Source organism: Ovis canadensis, chromosome 3 (genome assembly GCF_042477335.2).
Source record: "Ovis canadensis isolate MfBH-ARS-UI-01 breed Bighorn chromosome 3, ARS-UI_OviCan_v2, whole genome shotgun sequence".
Lineage (NCBI taxonomy): Eukaryota > Metazoa > Chordata > Mammalia > Artiodactyla > Bovidae > Ovis > Ovis canadensis.
Window position 1 is genome coordinate 28206566 of NC_091247.1, and position 17695 is coordinate 28224260.

A 17695-nucleotide genomic window follows, 5' to 3' on the forward strand; every position below is an offset into this window, starting at 1 on the left:
GATGGCGCAGAAACGGCCGAGGAGAGCTACCCCACATCCGAAGTCAGGGGCAGCGGCCGGGAGGAGCTATCCTGCATCCGAGATCAGGGGCAGCAGCCAAGAGTGCCAGACTGCAACAGCACAGGAGCAGCTGAGAGGAGCTACCCTACATCCGAAGCCTGGGGCAGTGGCTGGGAGGAGCTACCCCACACCCGAGGCCTGAGGCGGCAGCTGGGAAGAGCAACCCCACATCCGAGGAGCAACCCCACATCCAAGGAGCGGTGGCTGCGCAGGCGCAGGAGTGCCTAGAGAAGCTATTCCATGTTCAAGGTCAGGAGGGGTGGTGGTGAGGAGATATCCCTCATCCAAGGTAAGCAGCAGCGGTTGTGCTTTGCTGGAACAGCCATGAACAGATACCTCACATCCAAGGTAAGAGAAACACAAGTAAGATGGTAGGTCTTGCAAGAGGGCATCAGAGGGCAGACACACTGAAACTATAATCACAGAAAACTAGTCAATCTAATCACATTAGGACCACAGCCTTGTCTAACTCAATGAAACTAAGCCATGCTTGTGGGACCACCCAAGACGAACAGGTCATGGTGGAGAGGTCTGACAGAATGTGGTCCACTGGAGAAGGGAATGGCAAACCACTTCAGTATGCTTCCCTTGAGAACCCCATGAACAGTATGAAAAGGAAAATCATAGGATACTGAAAGAGGAACTCCCCAGGTCAGTAGCTGCGCAATATGCTACTGGAGATCAGTGGAGAAATAACTCCAGAAAGAATGAAGGGATGGAGCAAAAGCGAAAACAATACCCAGTTGTGGATGTGACTGGTGATAGAAGCAAGGTCCGATGCTGTAAAGAGCAATATTGCATGGGAACCTGGCATGTCAGGTCCATGAATCAAGGCAAATTGGAAGTGGTCAAACAGGAGATGGCAAGAATGAACGTCGACATTCTAGGAATCAGCGAACTACAATGGACTGGAATGGGTGAATTTAACTCCGATGACCATTATATCTATTACTGCGGCAGGAATCCCTTAGAAGAAATGGAGTAGCCATCATGTTCAATGAAAGAGTCCAAAATGCAGTACTTGGATGCAATCTCAAAAACAACAGAATCTCTGTTCATTGCCAAGGCAAACCATTCAATATCACAGTAATCCAAGTCTATGTCCCTACCAGTAACGCTGAAGAAGCTGAAGTTGAGCGGTTTTATGAAGATCTACAAGACCTTTTACAACTAACACCCAAAAAAGATGTCCTTTTCATTATAGGGGACTGGAATGCAAAATTAGGAAGAAACACAAGGATTAACGTGCGAATTTGGTCTTAATAATATGGAATGAAGCAGGGCAAAGACTAATAGAGATTTGCCAAGAAAATGCACTGGTCAAAGCAAACACCCTCTTCCACCAACACAAGAGAAGACTCTACACATGGACATCACCAGATGGTCAACTCTGAAATCAGATTGATTATATTCTTTGCAGCCAAAGATGGAGAAGCTCTATACAGTCAACAAAAACTAGACGGGGAGCTGACTGTGGCTCAGATCATGAACTCCTTATTACCAAATTCAGACTTAAATTGAAGAAAACAGAGAAAACCACTAGACCATTCAAGTATGACCTAAATCAAATTCCTAATGATTATACAGTGGGAGTGAGAAATAGATTTAAGGGACTAGATGTGATAAGATAGTGTGCCTGATGAACTATGGACAGAGGATCGTGACACTGTAGAGGAGATAGGGATCAAGACCATCTCCATGGAAAAGAAATGCAAAAAAGCAAAATGGCTGTCTGGGGAGGCCTTACAAATAACTGTGAAAAAAAGAGAAATGAAAAGCAAAGGAGAAAAGGAAAGACATAAGCATCTGGATGTAGAATTACAAAGAATAGCAAGAAGAGATAAGAAAGCCTTCTTCAGCGATCAATGCAAAGAAATAGAGGAAAACAACAGAATGGGAAAGACTAGAGATCTCTTCAAGAAAATTAGAGATACCAAGGGAACATTCCATGCAAAGATGGGCTCGATAAAGGACAGAAATGGTATGGACCTAACAGAAGCAGAAGATATTAAGAAGAGGTGGCAAGAATACACAGAAGAACTGTACAAAAAAGATCTTCACGACCAAGATAATCATGATGGTGTGATCACTCACCTAGAGCCAGACATCCTGGAATGTGAAGTCAAGTGGGCCTTAGAAAGCATCACTACAAACAAAGCTAGTGGAGGTGATGGAATTCCAGTGGAGCTGTTTCAAAGCCTGAAAGATGATGCTGTGCAAGTGCTGCACTAATATGCCAACAAATTTGGAAAACTCAGCAGTGGCCACAGGACTGGAAAAGGTCAGTTTTCATTCCAATCTCAAAGAAAGGCAATGCCAAAGAATGCTCAAACAACTGCACAATTGCACTCATCTCACATGCTAGTAAAGTAATGCTCAAAATTCTCCAAGCCAGGCTTCAGCAATACATGAACCATGAACTTCCAGATGTTCAAGCTGGGTTTAGAAAAGGCAGAAGAACCAGAGATCAAATTGCCAACATCCGCTGGATCATGGAAAAAGCAAGAGAGTTCCAGAAAAACATCTATTTCTGCTTTATTGACTATTCCAAAGCCTTTGACTGTGTGGATGACAATAAACTGTGGAAAATTCTGAAAGAGATGGCAATACCAGACCACCTGACCTGCCTCTTGAGAAACCTATATGCAGGTCAGGAAGCAACAGTTAGAACTGGACATGGAACAACAGACTGGTTCCAAATAGGAAAAGGAGTACGTCAAGGCTATATATTGTCACCTTGCTTATTTAACTTATATGCAGAGTACATCATGAGAAACGCTGGGATGGAAGAAGCACAAGCTGGAATTAAGATTGCTGGGAGAAATATCAATAACCTCAGATATGCAGATGACACCACCCTTATGGCAGAAAGTGAAGAGGAACTAAAAAGCCTCTTGATAAAAGTAAAGTGGAGAGTGAAAAAGTTGGCTTAAAGCTCAACATTCAGAAAATGAAGATCATGGCATCTGGTCCCATCACTTCATGGGAAATAGATGGGGAAACAGTGGAAACAATGTCAGACTTTATTTTTTTGTGCTCCAAAATCACTGCAGATGGTGACTGCAGCCAAGAAATCAAAAGACGCTTACTCCTTGGAAGAAAAGTTATGACCAACCTAGATAGCATGTTGAAAAGCAGAGACAGTACTTTGCCGAGTAAGGTCCATCTAGACAAGGCTATGGTTTTTCCAGTGGTCATGTATGGATGTGAGAGTTGGACTGTGAAGAAAGATGAGCGCCGAAGAATTGATGCTTCTGAACTGTGGTGTTGGAGAAGACTCGAGAGTCCCTTGGACTGCAAGGAGATTCAACCAGTCCATTCTGAAGGAGATCAGCCTTGGGATTTCTTTGGAAGGAATGATACTAAAGCTGAAAATTCCAGTACTTTGGCCACCTCATGCGAAGAGTTGACTCATTGGAAAAGACTCTGATGCTGGGAGGGATTGGGGGTAGGAGGAGAAGGGGACGACAGAGGATGAGATGGCTGGATGGCATCACCGACTCAACGGATGTGAGTTTGAGTGAACTCCAGGAGATGGTGATAGACAGGGAGGCCTGGCGTGTTACCATTCGTGGGGTCGCAAAGAGTCGGACACGACTGAGCGACTGAACTGAACTGAATTTGATTAATATGTGTCTTGCAGTGTTTTGCCTTGGGTTTTCCTGTTTGGCACTCTCTTAGTTTCCTGGACTTGGGTGATTATTTCCCTCCCCATTTTAGGGAAGTTTTCAACTATTATCTCCTCAAGTATTTTCTCATGGTCTTTCTTTTTGTTTTCTTCTTCTGGGACTCCTATGATTCGAATGTTGGGGCATTTAACATTGTCCCAGAAGTCTCTGAGACTGTCCTCATTCCTTTTAATTCATTTTTCTTTTTTTCTAATTCATTTATTTCTACCATTCTATCTTCTACCTCACTAATCCTATCTTCTGCCTCTGTTATTCTACTGTTGCTTCCCTCCAGAGTGTTTTTGATATCATTTATGGCATTATTCATTATATATGGACTTTTTTTATTTCTTCTAGGTCCTTGTGAAACCTTTCTTGCATCTTTTCAATCCTGTCTCCAGGCTATTTATCTATGATTCCGTTTTGTTTTCAAGATTTTGGATGATTTTCACTATCATTATTTGGAATTCTTTATCAGGTAGATTCCCTATCTCTTCCTCTTTTGTTTTTTGGTGGGCATTTATCTTGTTCCTTTACCTCCTGGGAATTCCTCTGTCTCTTCATCTTGTTTATATTGCTGTGTTTGGGGTGGCCTTTCTGTATTCTGGCAGTTTGTGGAGTTCCCTTTATTGTGGAGTTTCTTCGCTGTGGGTGGGGTTGTACAGGTGGCTTGTCAAGGTTTCCTGGTGAGGGAAGCTTGTGTCAGTGTTCTGGTGGGTGGAGCTGGATTTCTTCTCTCTGGAGTGCAGTGAAGTGTCCAGTAATGAGTTATAAGATGTCAATAGGTTTGGAGTGGCTTTGGGCAGCCTGTATATTGAAGCTCAAGGTTATGTTCCTGTGTTGCTGGAGAATTTGCATGGTATGTCTTGCTCTGGAACTTGTTGGCCCTTGGGTGGTGCTTGGTTTCAGTGTAGGTATGGAGGCGTTTGATGAGCTCCTGTCCATTAATGTTCCCTGGAGTCATGAGTTCTCTGGTGTTCTCAGGATTTGGACTTAAGCCTTCTGCTTCTGGTTTTCAGTCTTATTTTTACGGTAGCCTCAAGAGTTCTCCATCTATACAGTACCATTGATAAAAGATCTAGGTAAATGATGACAAGTTTCTCCACAATGAGGGACACCCAGAGAGGTTCACAGAGTTACATGGAGAAGAGAAGAGGGAGGAGGGAGATAGAGGTGACCAGGATGAGATGAGGTGGAATCAAAAGAGGAGAGAGCAAGTTAGCTAATAATCACTTCCTTATGTGCTCTCCATAGTCTGGACCACTCACAGATGTTCAGAGTTATACAGAGAAGAGAAGAGGGAGGAAGGAGACAGAGGTGGCCAGGAGGATACAGGGGGGAACCAAAAGGAGAGAGACAGATCCAGCCAGTAATCAGTTCCCTAAGTGTTCTCCACCGTCCAGAACACAAAAAGAGATTCACAGCATTGGGTAGAGAAGAGAGGGGGTAGGGAGGAGACACAGGCGACATGGTGGAGAAGAAGGAGAGTCCAAAGGGGAAGAGAGCAGTCAAGCCAGTAATCTCACTCCCAAGTAAAAATGGGTACTGAAGATTGGCTTCTTAAAGGTACAAAATTGATAACAAATACCAAAAAGCAAAGATTAAAAATCTAGAGTAGAGGCTGGATTTTTAAAAATACAATATTAAAAGGAAAAAAAAGTCACAAAAATTATAAAATATATATATATGAAGTTTGCTTTAAAAAATAGGGTCCTTTTTTTTTTTGCAAAGTAATAGGTTATAAAAATGAAAATTAAAGGAGTAATAGAGAACTTAAAATTTTAAAAAATTAAGGAATGGTAGTAAAAATATATCTAGGACTTTCTCTGGTGGTGTTGTGGGCAGTGTGTGGCCAATTCAGTTTCAGATAATTCTTTGATCCGGCTTAAATTTCTCAAAATCTATGGGCCCCTTCCTATGTAGTAGGTACTAACTACAGGGTTTTAATCTATTGCACCTGTCACTTCCAAGGAGGTTCCCTCTGTTTTAGCTTCTTCTGTTTGCTTGTCTCTTCAGTGTCTAATTTCCGCCGATACAAGGGGGTGGTGGAGGACACTTTTTTAGGCTCACTTGTTCAGTCGTGCTGCGGGGAGGGAGGAACACTGCAAACAACATGGGCGTGTGCTTGCAGTGACTCAGCCACACTGGGTTTGCCCCCACTCACAGCATGTGTGCTTTCCCCGTCTACGCTGCTTAGGCTCTAGGTTGCTCTGCCAGGGAATGTCTGAGGCTGGCCCTGGGCTGCATGCACCTCCCAGGTCTAAGCCATTCATGTTCAGGCCCTCAGGAAGTCCTCAGAGGCGCAGATTCGGTGGGCCTGCGTTTTCTGCCCTTCCGAGCTCTGAGCTACTCAGGTGACCAGGTGACTGGCAAGCGCGGTCACTGCAACTCATCGCCTCCCCCGTCCCTGCCACTCGGTTTCCTGGGTGTACAACCGGCACACTTGTTCAGGAGGATGTTGCCCATCCACAATCCCAAGAAGCAACGAAGCCTGCTTCCAGTTTGGTAGACAATGCCTTTCTGGGGCCACGACTGCCCCGTTCTCACTCTGGCTGCCTGTCACTGGAGGGGGATGGTCTGCAGCCGGCTAGCTTTGCTCAGTCCTTTGTTCTGTGAGCGGGCCTGATGGTGTCTTAGGTTAGAGCTTTTCGCATGGTAGCTATCCCACAGTCTGGTTTGCTATCCCAAGTTATTTCCCTCAGATTGCCCTCAGCATTCAGGCTGGGTCCTTACTCTAAGCAATGCAGCTGCGCCTCCCTGCCCAGCCCCCGCTTGCTAGTGGTGGGTGCAGGCGTCTGCGCTGCTTCTCCACTTGGAGGAGTTACCGTTGAACAGGTAATCTGTGAGTTTTAATTATTTATTTATTTTTCCTCCCAGTTATGTTGCCCTCTGTGGTTCCAAGGCTCGCCACAGTGTCTCCTGGTGTTTGGAAACTTCTTTTTTAAGACTCCCTTCCCGGAACGGAGTTCCGTCCCTACCTCTTTTGTCTCTCTTTTTATCTTTTATATTTTTTCCTACCTCTTTTTGAAGACAATGGGCTGTTTTTCTGGGTGCCTGATATCTTCTGCCGGCATTCGGAAGTTGTTTTGTGGAATTTACTCAGCATTCAAATGTTCTTTTGATGAATTTGTGGGGGAGAAAGTAGTCTCCCCGTCCTATTCCTCCTCCATCTTAGACCCGCCTCTCCCCATGTGTTTTTATTTACAAGGTTCTGAAATGGTTTGTTTTCATATCACTATGACATTTTAAGACCTCTGATCTTTGATGACGTATGTCCTTTATCTCTTAATATTCTATACAAACATTTAAAAATTCTTTTCAGAACTTTAAAGTTCTCTTATTTCTACATCATGGGTATAAACTCTATTATATGACTACTCTTTGTTGTCTGCATTGTAATTTCTGTTTTAGATACTATCTTATATGAGAGATTCTCTTACATTTATTCATCCCAATTGATAAATACACACTTTAGGGTGAAGTCTCCAAATCAAGTCTTTATTAGTGGTTTGGGGATCTAACCCCCTCAACCTCAGTCCTGGGATGAGCAGGCCATTTTATTTATCCCTCTTGCAGCCCTCTGCAGGCATCATAGTTTATTTCCAGTTTACTCCTATGGATCACATCTCAATTTCCCACCCTACAGAACCCAGCCATTAAAACAACCCCATCTTTTTCTTTTCTCTTTCTCTCCCTCTTTTCAGTGTGGATGTACATTTTAAAACATAATATATGCTGTATCTATCACCTCTTTCTGGTCCAGTCCACGGGACAAGTTTTACCCTACTACCTATTTTTGTATAAATTAGCTAGGAATGATTTAAACATTTTTAAATGGTTGAAAATAGTAATTTGTAACAAATGAAAATTATACAAAATACAAGTAACAATGCCCACAGTAAAGTTGAAGAGAACACAGCTGTACTCATTTATGTACTGTCTATGGCTGACTTGTTCTATAAGAGGAAGGTCAAGTAGTTGTGACAGAAAACATACGGCATGTAAAATTTTTAAATATTTGCTTTTTGGAACTTTATAGAAAAAAGTTTGTCAACCTCCATTCTAGAATATGCACTGTCTGCTATGGTAGTTACTACCATATACAGCTACTGAACGTTTACAATGAGACTAGTCTAAAGTGAGATTTGCTGCAAGTGGGAATATGCACACTTAATTTCAAAGACTATATATAAAAAAGAATTTATTACTAAGTTTTATATTTACTACATTTGAGATATCTTCAATATAATGGGATAAATAAAATATTATTCAAACTAATTTCACATCTTTTTACTTTTTAAAATGTGGCTACTATAGAATTTTAAATTCTATGGAGCACATATTCCTATTGGTACAATGTCATGGTAGAGTTCTGACAAAACGTGGATAAAGAAAGATGAACTCCCCAGGTCGGTAGGTGCCCAATATGCTAGTGGAGATCCAGTGGGGAAATAACTCCAGAAAGAATGAAGAGTTGGAGCCAAAGCAAAAACAATACAAAGTTGTGGATGTGACTGGTGATAGAAGTAAAGTCCGATGCTGTCAAGAGCAATACTGCATAGGAACCTGGAATGATAGGTCCATGAATCAAGGTAAATTAGAAGTGGTCAAACAGGAGATGGCAAGAGTGAACATAGACAATTTAAGAATCAGTGAACTAAAATGGACTGGAATGGGTGAATTTAACTCAGATGACCATTATATCTACTACTGTGGGCAAGAATCCCTTGGAAGAAATGGAGTAGTCATCATAGCCAACAACAAAAGAGTCCAAAATGCAGTACTTTGATGTAATCTCAAAACGACAGAATGGACTATAAGGAAAGCTGAGTGCAGAAGAATTGATGCTTTTGAACTGTGGAGTTGGAGAAGACTCTTGAGAGTCCCTTGGACTGCAGGGATATCAAACCAGCCAATCCTAAAGGAAATCAGTCCTGAATACTCATTGGAAGGACTGATGCTGAAGCTCAAGTTCCACCTTGAGCCACCTCATACTTTGGCCACCTGAGGCGAAGAACTGACTCATTGGAAAAGACACTGAAGCTGGGAAATATTGAAGGCAGGAGGAGAAGGGCATGACAGAGGATGAGATGGTTGGATGGCATCAGGGACTCAATGGACATGAGTCTGAGTAAACTCCGGGAGTTGGTGATGGACAGGGAGACCTGGGTGCTGCAGTCCATGTGGTTGCAAAGAGTCAAACACAACTGAGAGACTGAACCGAACTGAATCTAAATAACTATCAGCCAGCTAAGAGATGACTCAGCAAACCTGGATAACAGGACTAATGATCAACTCTTCTCTATTTAACAACGGAACAAAGATGGGATCCATTCTGGTAAGTTATGCTTTCTTGGAAATTTCCATTCAAGTTTTCAGATTTATTTGCATTGTTTCCCTGGTTTCACAAAGAAGTTCTAACTTATGCCAAATCTTTTATAAGGTCAAATGTAATTGAAAATACTCCAAGGCATTAAAAAAAGAAACACTTTTAAACTATTTTTAGAAAGCAAGTATATTGATATCAAAATCTAACAAAAAAATGGATATACACACACAGGCTAAGTTTATTTATATGTTGACCAAAATCCTAAATAAAACGTTAGCAAATTAAAAGAGCTCAAATTTATATACAATTATTTTAAACTCTAAGCACAGGAATGATTCAGTTATTAGAAAACAGCATTAATAAAATTTAATAAACACTAAACAAGAGCTTTGTTCACAGTGATGATTTCTAAGGCCCACTTGATTCACACTCCAGGATGTCTGGCTCTAGGTGAGTGATCACACCATCATGATTATCTTGGTCGTGAAGATCTTTTTCGTACAGTTCTTCTGTGCATTCTTGCCACCTCTTCTTAATATCTTCTGCTTCTGTTAGGTCCATACCATTTCTGTCCTTTATTGAGTCCATCTTTGTATGGAATGTTCCCTTGGTATCTCTAATTTTCTTGAAGCAATCTCTAGTCTTTCCCATTCTGTTGTTTTCCTCTATTTCTTTGCACTGATTGCTGAGGAAGGCTTTCTTATCTCTTCTTGCTATTCTTTGTAATTCTACATTCAAATACTTATATCTTTGCTTTTCTTCTTTGCCTTTCGCGTCTCTTCTTTTCACAGCTATTTGTAAGGCCTCCCCAGACAGCCATTTTGCTTTTTTGCATTTCTTGTCCACGGAGATGGTCTTGATCCCTGTCTCCTCTACAATGTCATGAACCTCCGTCCACAGTTCATTAGGCACTCTATCTATCACATCTAGTCCCTTAAATCTGTTTCTCACTTCCAGTGTATAACCATTAGGAATTTGATTTAGGTCATACTTATATGGTCTAGTGGTTTTCTCTGCTTTCTTCAATTTAAGTCTGAATTTGGCAATATGGAGTTCATGATCTGAGCCACAGTCAGCTCCCAGTCTAGTTTTTGTTGACTGTACAGAGCTTCTCCATCTTTGGCTGCAAAGAATGTAATCAATCTGATTTCGGAGTTGACCATCTGGTGATGTCCATGTGTAGAGTTTTCTCTTGTGTTGTTAGAAGAGGGTGTTTGCTAGGACCAGTGTGTTCTCTTGGCAAAACTCTATTAGCCTTTGCCCTGTTTCATTCCGTATTCCAAGGCCAAATTTGCCTGTTACCCCAGGTGTTTCTTGACTTCTTACTTTAGCATTCCACTCCTGTATAATGAAAAGGACATCTTTTTGGGGTGTTAGTTCTAAAAGGCCTTGTAGATCTTCATAGAATCGTTCAGCTTCTTCAGCGTTACTGGTGGAGGTGATGGAATTCCAGTTGAGCTATTTCAAATCCTGGAAGATGATGCTGTGAAAGTGCTACACTCAATATGCCAGCAAATTTGGAAAACTCAGCAGTGGCCACAGGACTGGAAAAGGTCAGTTTTCATTCCAATCCCAAAGAAAGGCAATGCCAAAGAATGCTCAAACTACCGCACAACTGCACTCATCTCACATGCTAGTAATGTAATGCTCAAAATTTTCCAAGCCAGGCTTCAGCAATATGTGAACCATGAACTTCCAGATGTTCAAGCTGGTTTTAGAAAAGGCAGAAGAATCAGAGATCAAATTGCCAACATGTGCTGGATCATGGAAAAAGCAAGAGAGTTCCAGAAAAACATCTATTTCTGCTTTATTGACTATGCCAAAGCCTTTGACTGTGTGGATCACAATAAACTGGGGAAAAATCTGAAAGAGATGGGAATACCAGAGCACCTGACCTGCCTATTGAGAAACCTATACGCAGGTGAGGAAGCAACAGTTAGAACTAGACATGTTCCAGACTGGTTCCAAATAGGAAAAGGAGTACATCAAGGCTGTATACTGTCACCCTGCTTATTTAACTTATATGCAGAGTACATCATGAGACACGCTGGGCTGGAAGAAGCACAAGCTGGAATCAAAATTAAGTAAGTAAGTAAAGTCACTCAGTCGTGTCTGACTCTGTGACCCCATGGACTGCAGCCCACTAGGCTCCTCAGTCCATGGGATTCTCCAGGCAAGAATACTGGAGTGGATTGCCATTTCCATCTCCAGGCGATCTTCCCAACCCAGGGATCGAACCTGGGTCTCCCACATTGGAGGCAGACGCTTTAACCTCTGAGCCACCAGGGAAGCCAGGTTGCTCAGAGAAATATCAATAACCTCAGATATGCAGATGACACCACGCTTATGGCAGATAATGAGTTCAGTTCAGTTCAGTCACTCAGTTGTGTCTGACTCTCTGTGACCCCATGAATCGCAGCACGCCAGGCCTCCCTGTCCATCACCAACTCCCGGAGTTTCGTCAGACTCACGTCCATCGAGTCAGTGATGCCATCCAGCCATCTCATCCTCTGTCGTCCCCTTCTCCTCCTGCCCCCAATCCCTCCCAGCATCAGAATCTTTTCCAGTGAGTCAACTCTTCACATGAGGTGGCCAAAGTACTGGAGTTTCAGCTTTAGCATCATTCCTTCCAAAGAAATTCCAGGGCTGATCTCCTTCAGAATGGACTGGTTGGATCTCCTTGCAGTCCAAGGAACTCTCAAGAGTCTTCTCCAACACCACAGTTCAAAAGCATCAATTCTTTGGCGCTCAGCTTTCTTCACAGTCCAACTCTCACATCCATTCATGACCACTGGAAAAACCATAGCCTTGACTAGATGGACCCTTTGTTGGTAAAGTAATGTCTCTGCTTTTCAACATGCTATCTAGGTTGATCATAACTTTTCTTCCAAGGAGTAAGTGAAGATAGTGAAGAGAAACTAAATAAAAAGCCTCTTGAGGAACATGAAAAAGGAGATAGTGAAGAGGAACTAAAAAGCCTCTTGAGGAAAGTGAAAGAGGAGAGTGAAAAAGTTGGCTTAAAGCTCAACATTCAGAATACCAAGATCATGGCATCTGGTCCCATCACTTCATGGCAAATAGATGGGAAACAGGGGAAACAGTGGTTGACTTTATTTTTTTGGGCTCCAAAATCACTGCAGATGGTGATTGAGGGATGAAATTAAAAGATGCTTATTCCTTGGAAGGAAAGTTATGACCAACCTAGACAGCATATTCAGAAGCAGAGACATTGCCAACAAAGGTCCGTCTAGTCACGGCTATGGTTTTTCCAGTGGTCATGTATGGATGTGAAAGTTGGATCGTGAAGAAAGCTGAGCACCAAAGAATTGATGCTTTTGAACTGTGGTGTTGGAGAAGACTCTTGAGAGTCCCTCGGACTGCAAGGAGATCCAACCAGTCCATTCAAAAGGAGATCAGTCATGGGTGTTCTTTGGAAGGAATGATGCTAAAGCTGAAACTCCAGTACTTTGGCCACCTCATGTGAAGAGTTGACTCATTGGAAAAGACTCTGATGCTGGGAGGGATTGGGGACAGGAGGAGAAGGGGACGACAGAGGATGAGATGGCTGGATGGCATCACCAACTCGATGGACATGAATCTGGGTGAACTCCGGGAGTTGGTGATGGACAGGCAGGCCTGGCGTGCTACAATTCATGGGGTCGCAAGGAGTCGGACATGACTGACTGAACTGAACTGAATCAGGAGCTTTCACAGATATGAGTTAAAAGTTATAATGAAAGACAGGAAGTCATTTACAATGACAGCAAAAGATTAAATACCAAAGAACAAACCTACTGAAAAATATGCAAACTTATATGAGAAAAATTTAAAGCACTCATTAACACCACAAAAGCAGACTTCAACAGAGTTAAAGACACACTAGGTTCTAGAAGAATACTTACTGTCATAAAGATGTTAGTTTTCATAAGTTAATAAGATTTTAACCTGATCTGAAAGTAAACAGTGGCTTTCCAGATGGCTCAGTGGTAAAAAATCCACCTGGCAATGTAGGAGACATGGGTTTGATCCCTGGGTCGGGATGATACCCTGGAGGAGGTAATGGCAACACATTGCAGTATTCTTGCCTGGAGAATTCCATGGACAGAGGAGCCTGGTGGGCACAGTCCATGGGATTGCAAAGAGTCAAACATTGAGCACACATGCATATGGAAGTAAATAAGAGAATTTTAAAGCTCATACGAAAGAAAAGGCAAGAGCTGAAAATTTAAAACTACCAAAAGGTAGAGCAATAATGGGTATCCCAGCCTACCACATATAAATCATATGATGAAGTGTCAAGAAATAAAAAGTGTTGTAATGGCCCATGAGTAGACAGGAATCAATGTTTCTAACAATGAATGAAAAAGCACTATATGCAGGGATAAAGGCAGCTGGGGAAAAGTATAAAAAAACAGGTCCAGAGTGCATGCTGCTATTAGAAGTCATCTAGAAATATGTGGTCACCTTTGATTAAAACCAAAAATAAAATTTTGGACCTGGAAAGACTTCTTGGATTGACCCAAAGCAATACACAGTTAAGGGAATAGAACTAACTTAGTATATCTCATCCCCAGTCTCCAAACATCCTGATGTTGAGAGTGGAAATAAATCAAGATCAGCCAAAATTAGGTGTAAGAATGGTTCCCACAAATCTATACACATGATAAAACGACACACATCTATACACACACATTTAGCAACTGCTGTGGTACTATACTGTAATTATTTTAACATGTAGTCATTTAGGGAAAACTAGGTGGGGAATCTGTGTACTCTCTTTGCAACCTCATGTGAATCAGTAATTATTTCAAAATAAGTTAAAAAAAAAAATACCAACAACCTCAACAGAAAACAGGTACTAATGCCTGCAGTCTAGCAGTAAGACATATGTAATCATAGTATTTCACATTATAGTCTTAACTACAAAGCTCAAAGATTAAATAGCCTAATGAAGTAAGGAAGAAACAATTTAAAAAAATTTTCTCGGGATTCTTACTTCCAACCCATTTTAAAAACAAACACTCTGACTTAATATGAACACCCAAAACGATGCTTGAATTTCCAAGTGTTTCCAAATGCTCTCCATTTCACACTAAGAAAAAAAACTTCTGTGCTGACAGCTGTCATCAAGTTACAGACTTTTATTTCACCAAGAATACAAGTAAAAGCCAAACTGTTCTTTCCTAATCTTTACTCTTGCCATGTAATCTACTACTGTTTTATCTCAATGAGATGTCTCAGGAAGTAATGAAATAACACCATTAAATAAGATCTAAACACTTTAACACAAGATTTTCTAACACTGTAATTAAAATGGTAACTTATAAAGACTCACCTATATGTGGCTGCTGAGCTGTGGCTAATGCATACTGCTGCTGCTGAGCTGCAGTTAACTGCTGAACTGTTAGTGCATTAGTCCTCTGAAAGAGCTATTAAGAAAAATATTGAATACAGAGATTAGTCTCATAGCATTTCATTTTTGTTTAGAAAGCTAAGAATGGAATATTACAAATACATATTGTGATCACTTTCTCAACTATAAGGACATTTTATTCAATAAAACTCACTTTCTCAACTATAAGGACATTTTATTCAATAAAACATTAAAGTGTTTAAAAATACCCCTATTACTTATGTCAACATCTCATAGCACTTCAGGCTATACTACTACTAGCTAAGAGGAACGTTGCTAAAGAAGGAGTATTCTTTACCTGCTGCTGGGAATTGTAGTCAAAAAGGCCTACAGTAGCTCCTGAAGAGTCCATTGGTACCTGATTACCAGGATAGTCAAACTGTAAAGAATCCAGACCAACTTGTTCCATGGCATCCAGATTCTGTGTTTCAGGATTTGAAAATTCTTCAACAAGTGGTTTATTAGTTGTAGGATTAGGAAGAGGCCCCAATCCTTCTGGGGGATTAGTATTGGGGCCCAGGCGCTCAACTACTTCAGTTGGAGAGGCTTGACGACTTCCAGGAGTACGACTATGTAAAGAAAATAGAAATGAGTAAAAGTAACAAGTATGTCAAAAGGTGAAATCAGAAAGAAGGAAAATCATGGAAAACAATGGTAGTAAAACACAAAAGGCAAATTAGGGACCCTAGGTCACTGAACATTGCTCTTTATCACTATTTTTTTCTGTTTAATCCAGCTTACACTTAAAAGCTGACATGTTTCATTTTTTAATTATTATTAGTGACAACTGTCCCCAATTTTAATAGCATAAAGATATAATTCAATTTTACAGATAAGGAAATTGTCCAGTATCACGATTTAGGCCTAGGGTACTCAAAACTTTTGTCTCAGATCACAGACAAAATGAGCAGTAGGTATGGACAGCAGACTATCATGCAACAAATACGAGAAAACTCTAAACCAAAACCTATCCACCATACTCCCATCCTGTCTACCAGCATAGCTGTCCTAACATCTTGCCTAATACTTCAGGGGGGTGGTGGTGGTGGGGGTGGTACGGAACTGGCCAGAAAGGATCATATGGCCTTCACAACTGAAGGCTGTATAATACAGAATACAAAAGAAAAGGGCAGTGAACCAAGACAGAAAGCTGACTCCTGACTCTAAAACATTATTCTAAGTAAATCATTTCAACACCCAGGTCTCAGTTTCCTTGAGACAGAGGAGGTGACACTGGAATCCTATAATAACAAAAGCAAAAAGACTACTTGTAAAAACCCTCTATGAGCTCTCCAAAAACGATCTTTATCACGCCAAATTGTTTCAGTTTAAATCAAAATAAATAAAAATTAATATTTATCAAAAGTTAAGCATGCATATCAATGAAAAGTATAATTCTATATACAAAAGAGCAACTTCCTCTACCGATTAGTCTTAATTTTCTGAAGAAATTTATTAACACTAAATTTTAAGCACTGCCTCTTCTCTTTTTATCAACATCCTTTACAGTCTGAACTATTTTCACTTTATTTCTGGACATAATTGATCCTTATTAACAGTCTCCTTCCTTCTGTGGAAATAATTTATGTAAGATCTTTTCCTTCACAAGAAGTAAATTTGTTCTGAGGAACTATCATTTCATAGTATATTCAAATATAAGTATGCTAAATAAATGGTAGTAACTATTATTAACCGGTCTTTCAATGTCAACGGTTATCCGTATGTAACTGCCCCACCTTTAGGTACTTTACAATGGAATAAATCTGCTAACATGTACAGAACATTTCACAAAGCAATTGATTAATTACAATAATTGTTTTCCAGATACTTTAGGTTTGTGGACTTACATTTTATTTCAAAATTAACCACTGTCCTTGCAACATCAGAAGAAATTTCAAACTCCTTTCCCCTTTATCCACAATTAAAATTTTCATGTGAATAATCCAAAGGCTTTTCATTCAGAATATATGGGAAGAAAAAATAAAACTGAAAGGATCTTAATCAGTCCATTGAAAAAAAGAAAGAGGTGGGAGGAAGGTCCAAGAGAGAAGGTATGTGTGTGTGTGTGTGTGTGTGTATATATATAACCGATCCACTTCACTGTATAGCAGAAACTAACACAACATTGTAAAGCAATTATACTACAACAACAACAAAAAAATGAAAGCCTGCTATATTTCTTTCATTCCTTTCAGTTCTATTCCAACAGATGATGTATCAGTTAATGTATGTAATAATGATGTGCTACCATAGTGACCATATGACCACAGCTATTACTTTGAAATATTTTTATACTGTTGAAGACAATATTGCATCAGAAATACTTTATAAGCAATTTAAAAAACCTACTACAAACTTAACAGAATTAGAATGCTATTGAATGTAAAGTTCATATTAATATGGAGAAATATAGTCTTTCATACAAAACAACTCTAATACAGCAAAAAAAAAAAGTAGAGGATTCAAAAGGAAAAGTCATTATGCTATGAGTGGTGCTATTTTCTTGCTATAGTTAATGGTGTATTAACACTTCAATTATAAATGTATGTTCTACAGGGTTTATAATCAACTCAGTTTTAAATGCATGCCCTTGAAACACAGATTAGGTAATAGCAGAAGAGCAAAATCAGAATAAGGTTCTAAAACAAACTGAGTAGCATTAAATTTATTTCTTGTCAAAAGAGGTTTACTGGTTTTGGATGCTTTTTTGCATTTAGAACAGATTTAAATGGCACTGTTTTTAAGAAGTATTGTTACTCTGTTTTTTGATAATTAAAGGTAATAAACATAAACATGTACCTAACAACTAACTGATATTTCATGGTTCATAAGATCGCAAAGAAACAACTATTTTCAGGATAGGCCCCAAAGCATCTGATTACTGAAGTATAAAGTTCAGGATATGAAGAAACAACTCCCTAATATTTAGATGAATGTGCACTGCCTAATCTAAGTCCAAAGGTTAGAACAAAAGAAATACTTGCCATAAACAGACAACAAAAAATCTACAACTGAACTTAAATTCTGAACTTAACACTAATTTTTAGAAGTCTGATATGTTCTTCCTATCCTAATTTCAGGAATATGATTAAGTATCAGCACAAACTCAGAAAAGGGAGATAGGATACAATACAGAGATAGAAGGAAGAGAAAACTCTACAGAAAGGTGCTGAAGAACAAACTCAAGAAGAGTTTGCCAAGAAAAATCACAGATTAAACCTTAAA

General features: G+C 40.2%; 1 protein-coding gene across 16 annotated transcripts in view; it reads right to left on the bottom strand.

Annotated features, from left to right (window-relative positions):
* The window catches only part of PUM2 (pumilio RNA binding family member 2), a 121764-nt gene that overhangs the window by 66546 nt on the left and 37523 nt on the right, over positions 1-17695 (bottom strand). For all 16 annotated transcript variants that reach the window (XM_069582631.1, XM_069582627.1, XM_069582622.1 and 13 more), the window contains 2 exons: positions 14769-15039; positions 14393-14486 (listed from right to left, as the gene is read on the bottom strand). In XM_069582631.1, the coding sequence (XP_069438732.1) occupies positions 14393-14486; positions 14769-15039 (365 nt within the window). The remainder of the gene's footprint in view (positions 1-14392; positions 14487-14768; positions 15040-17695) is intronic.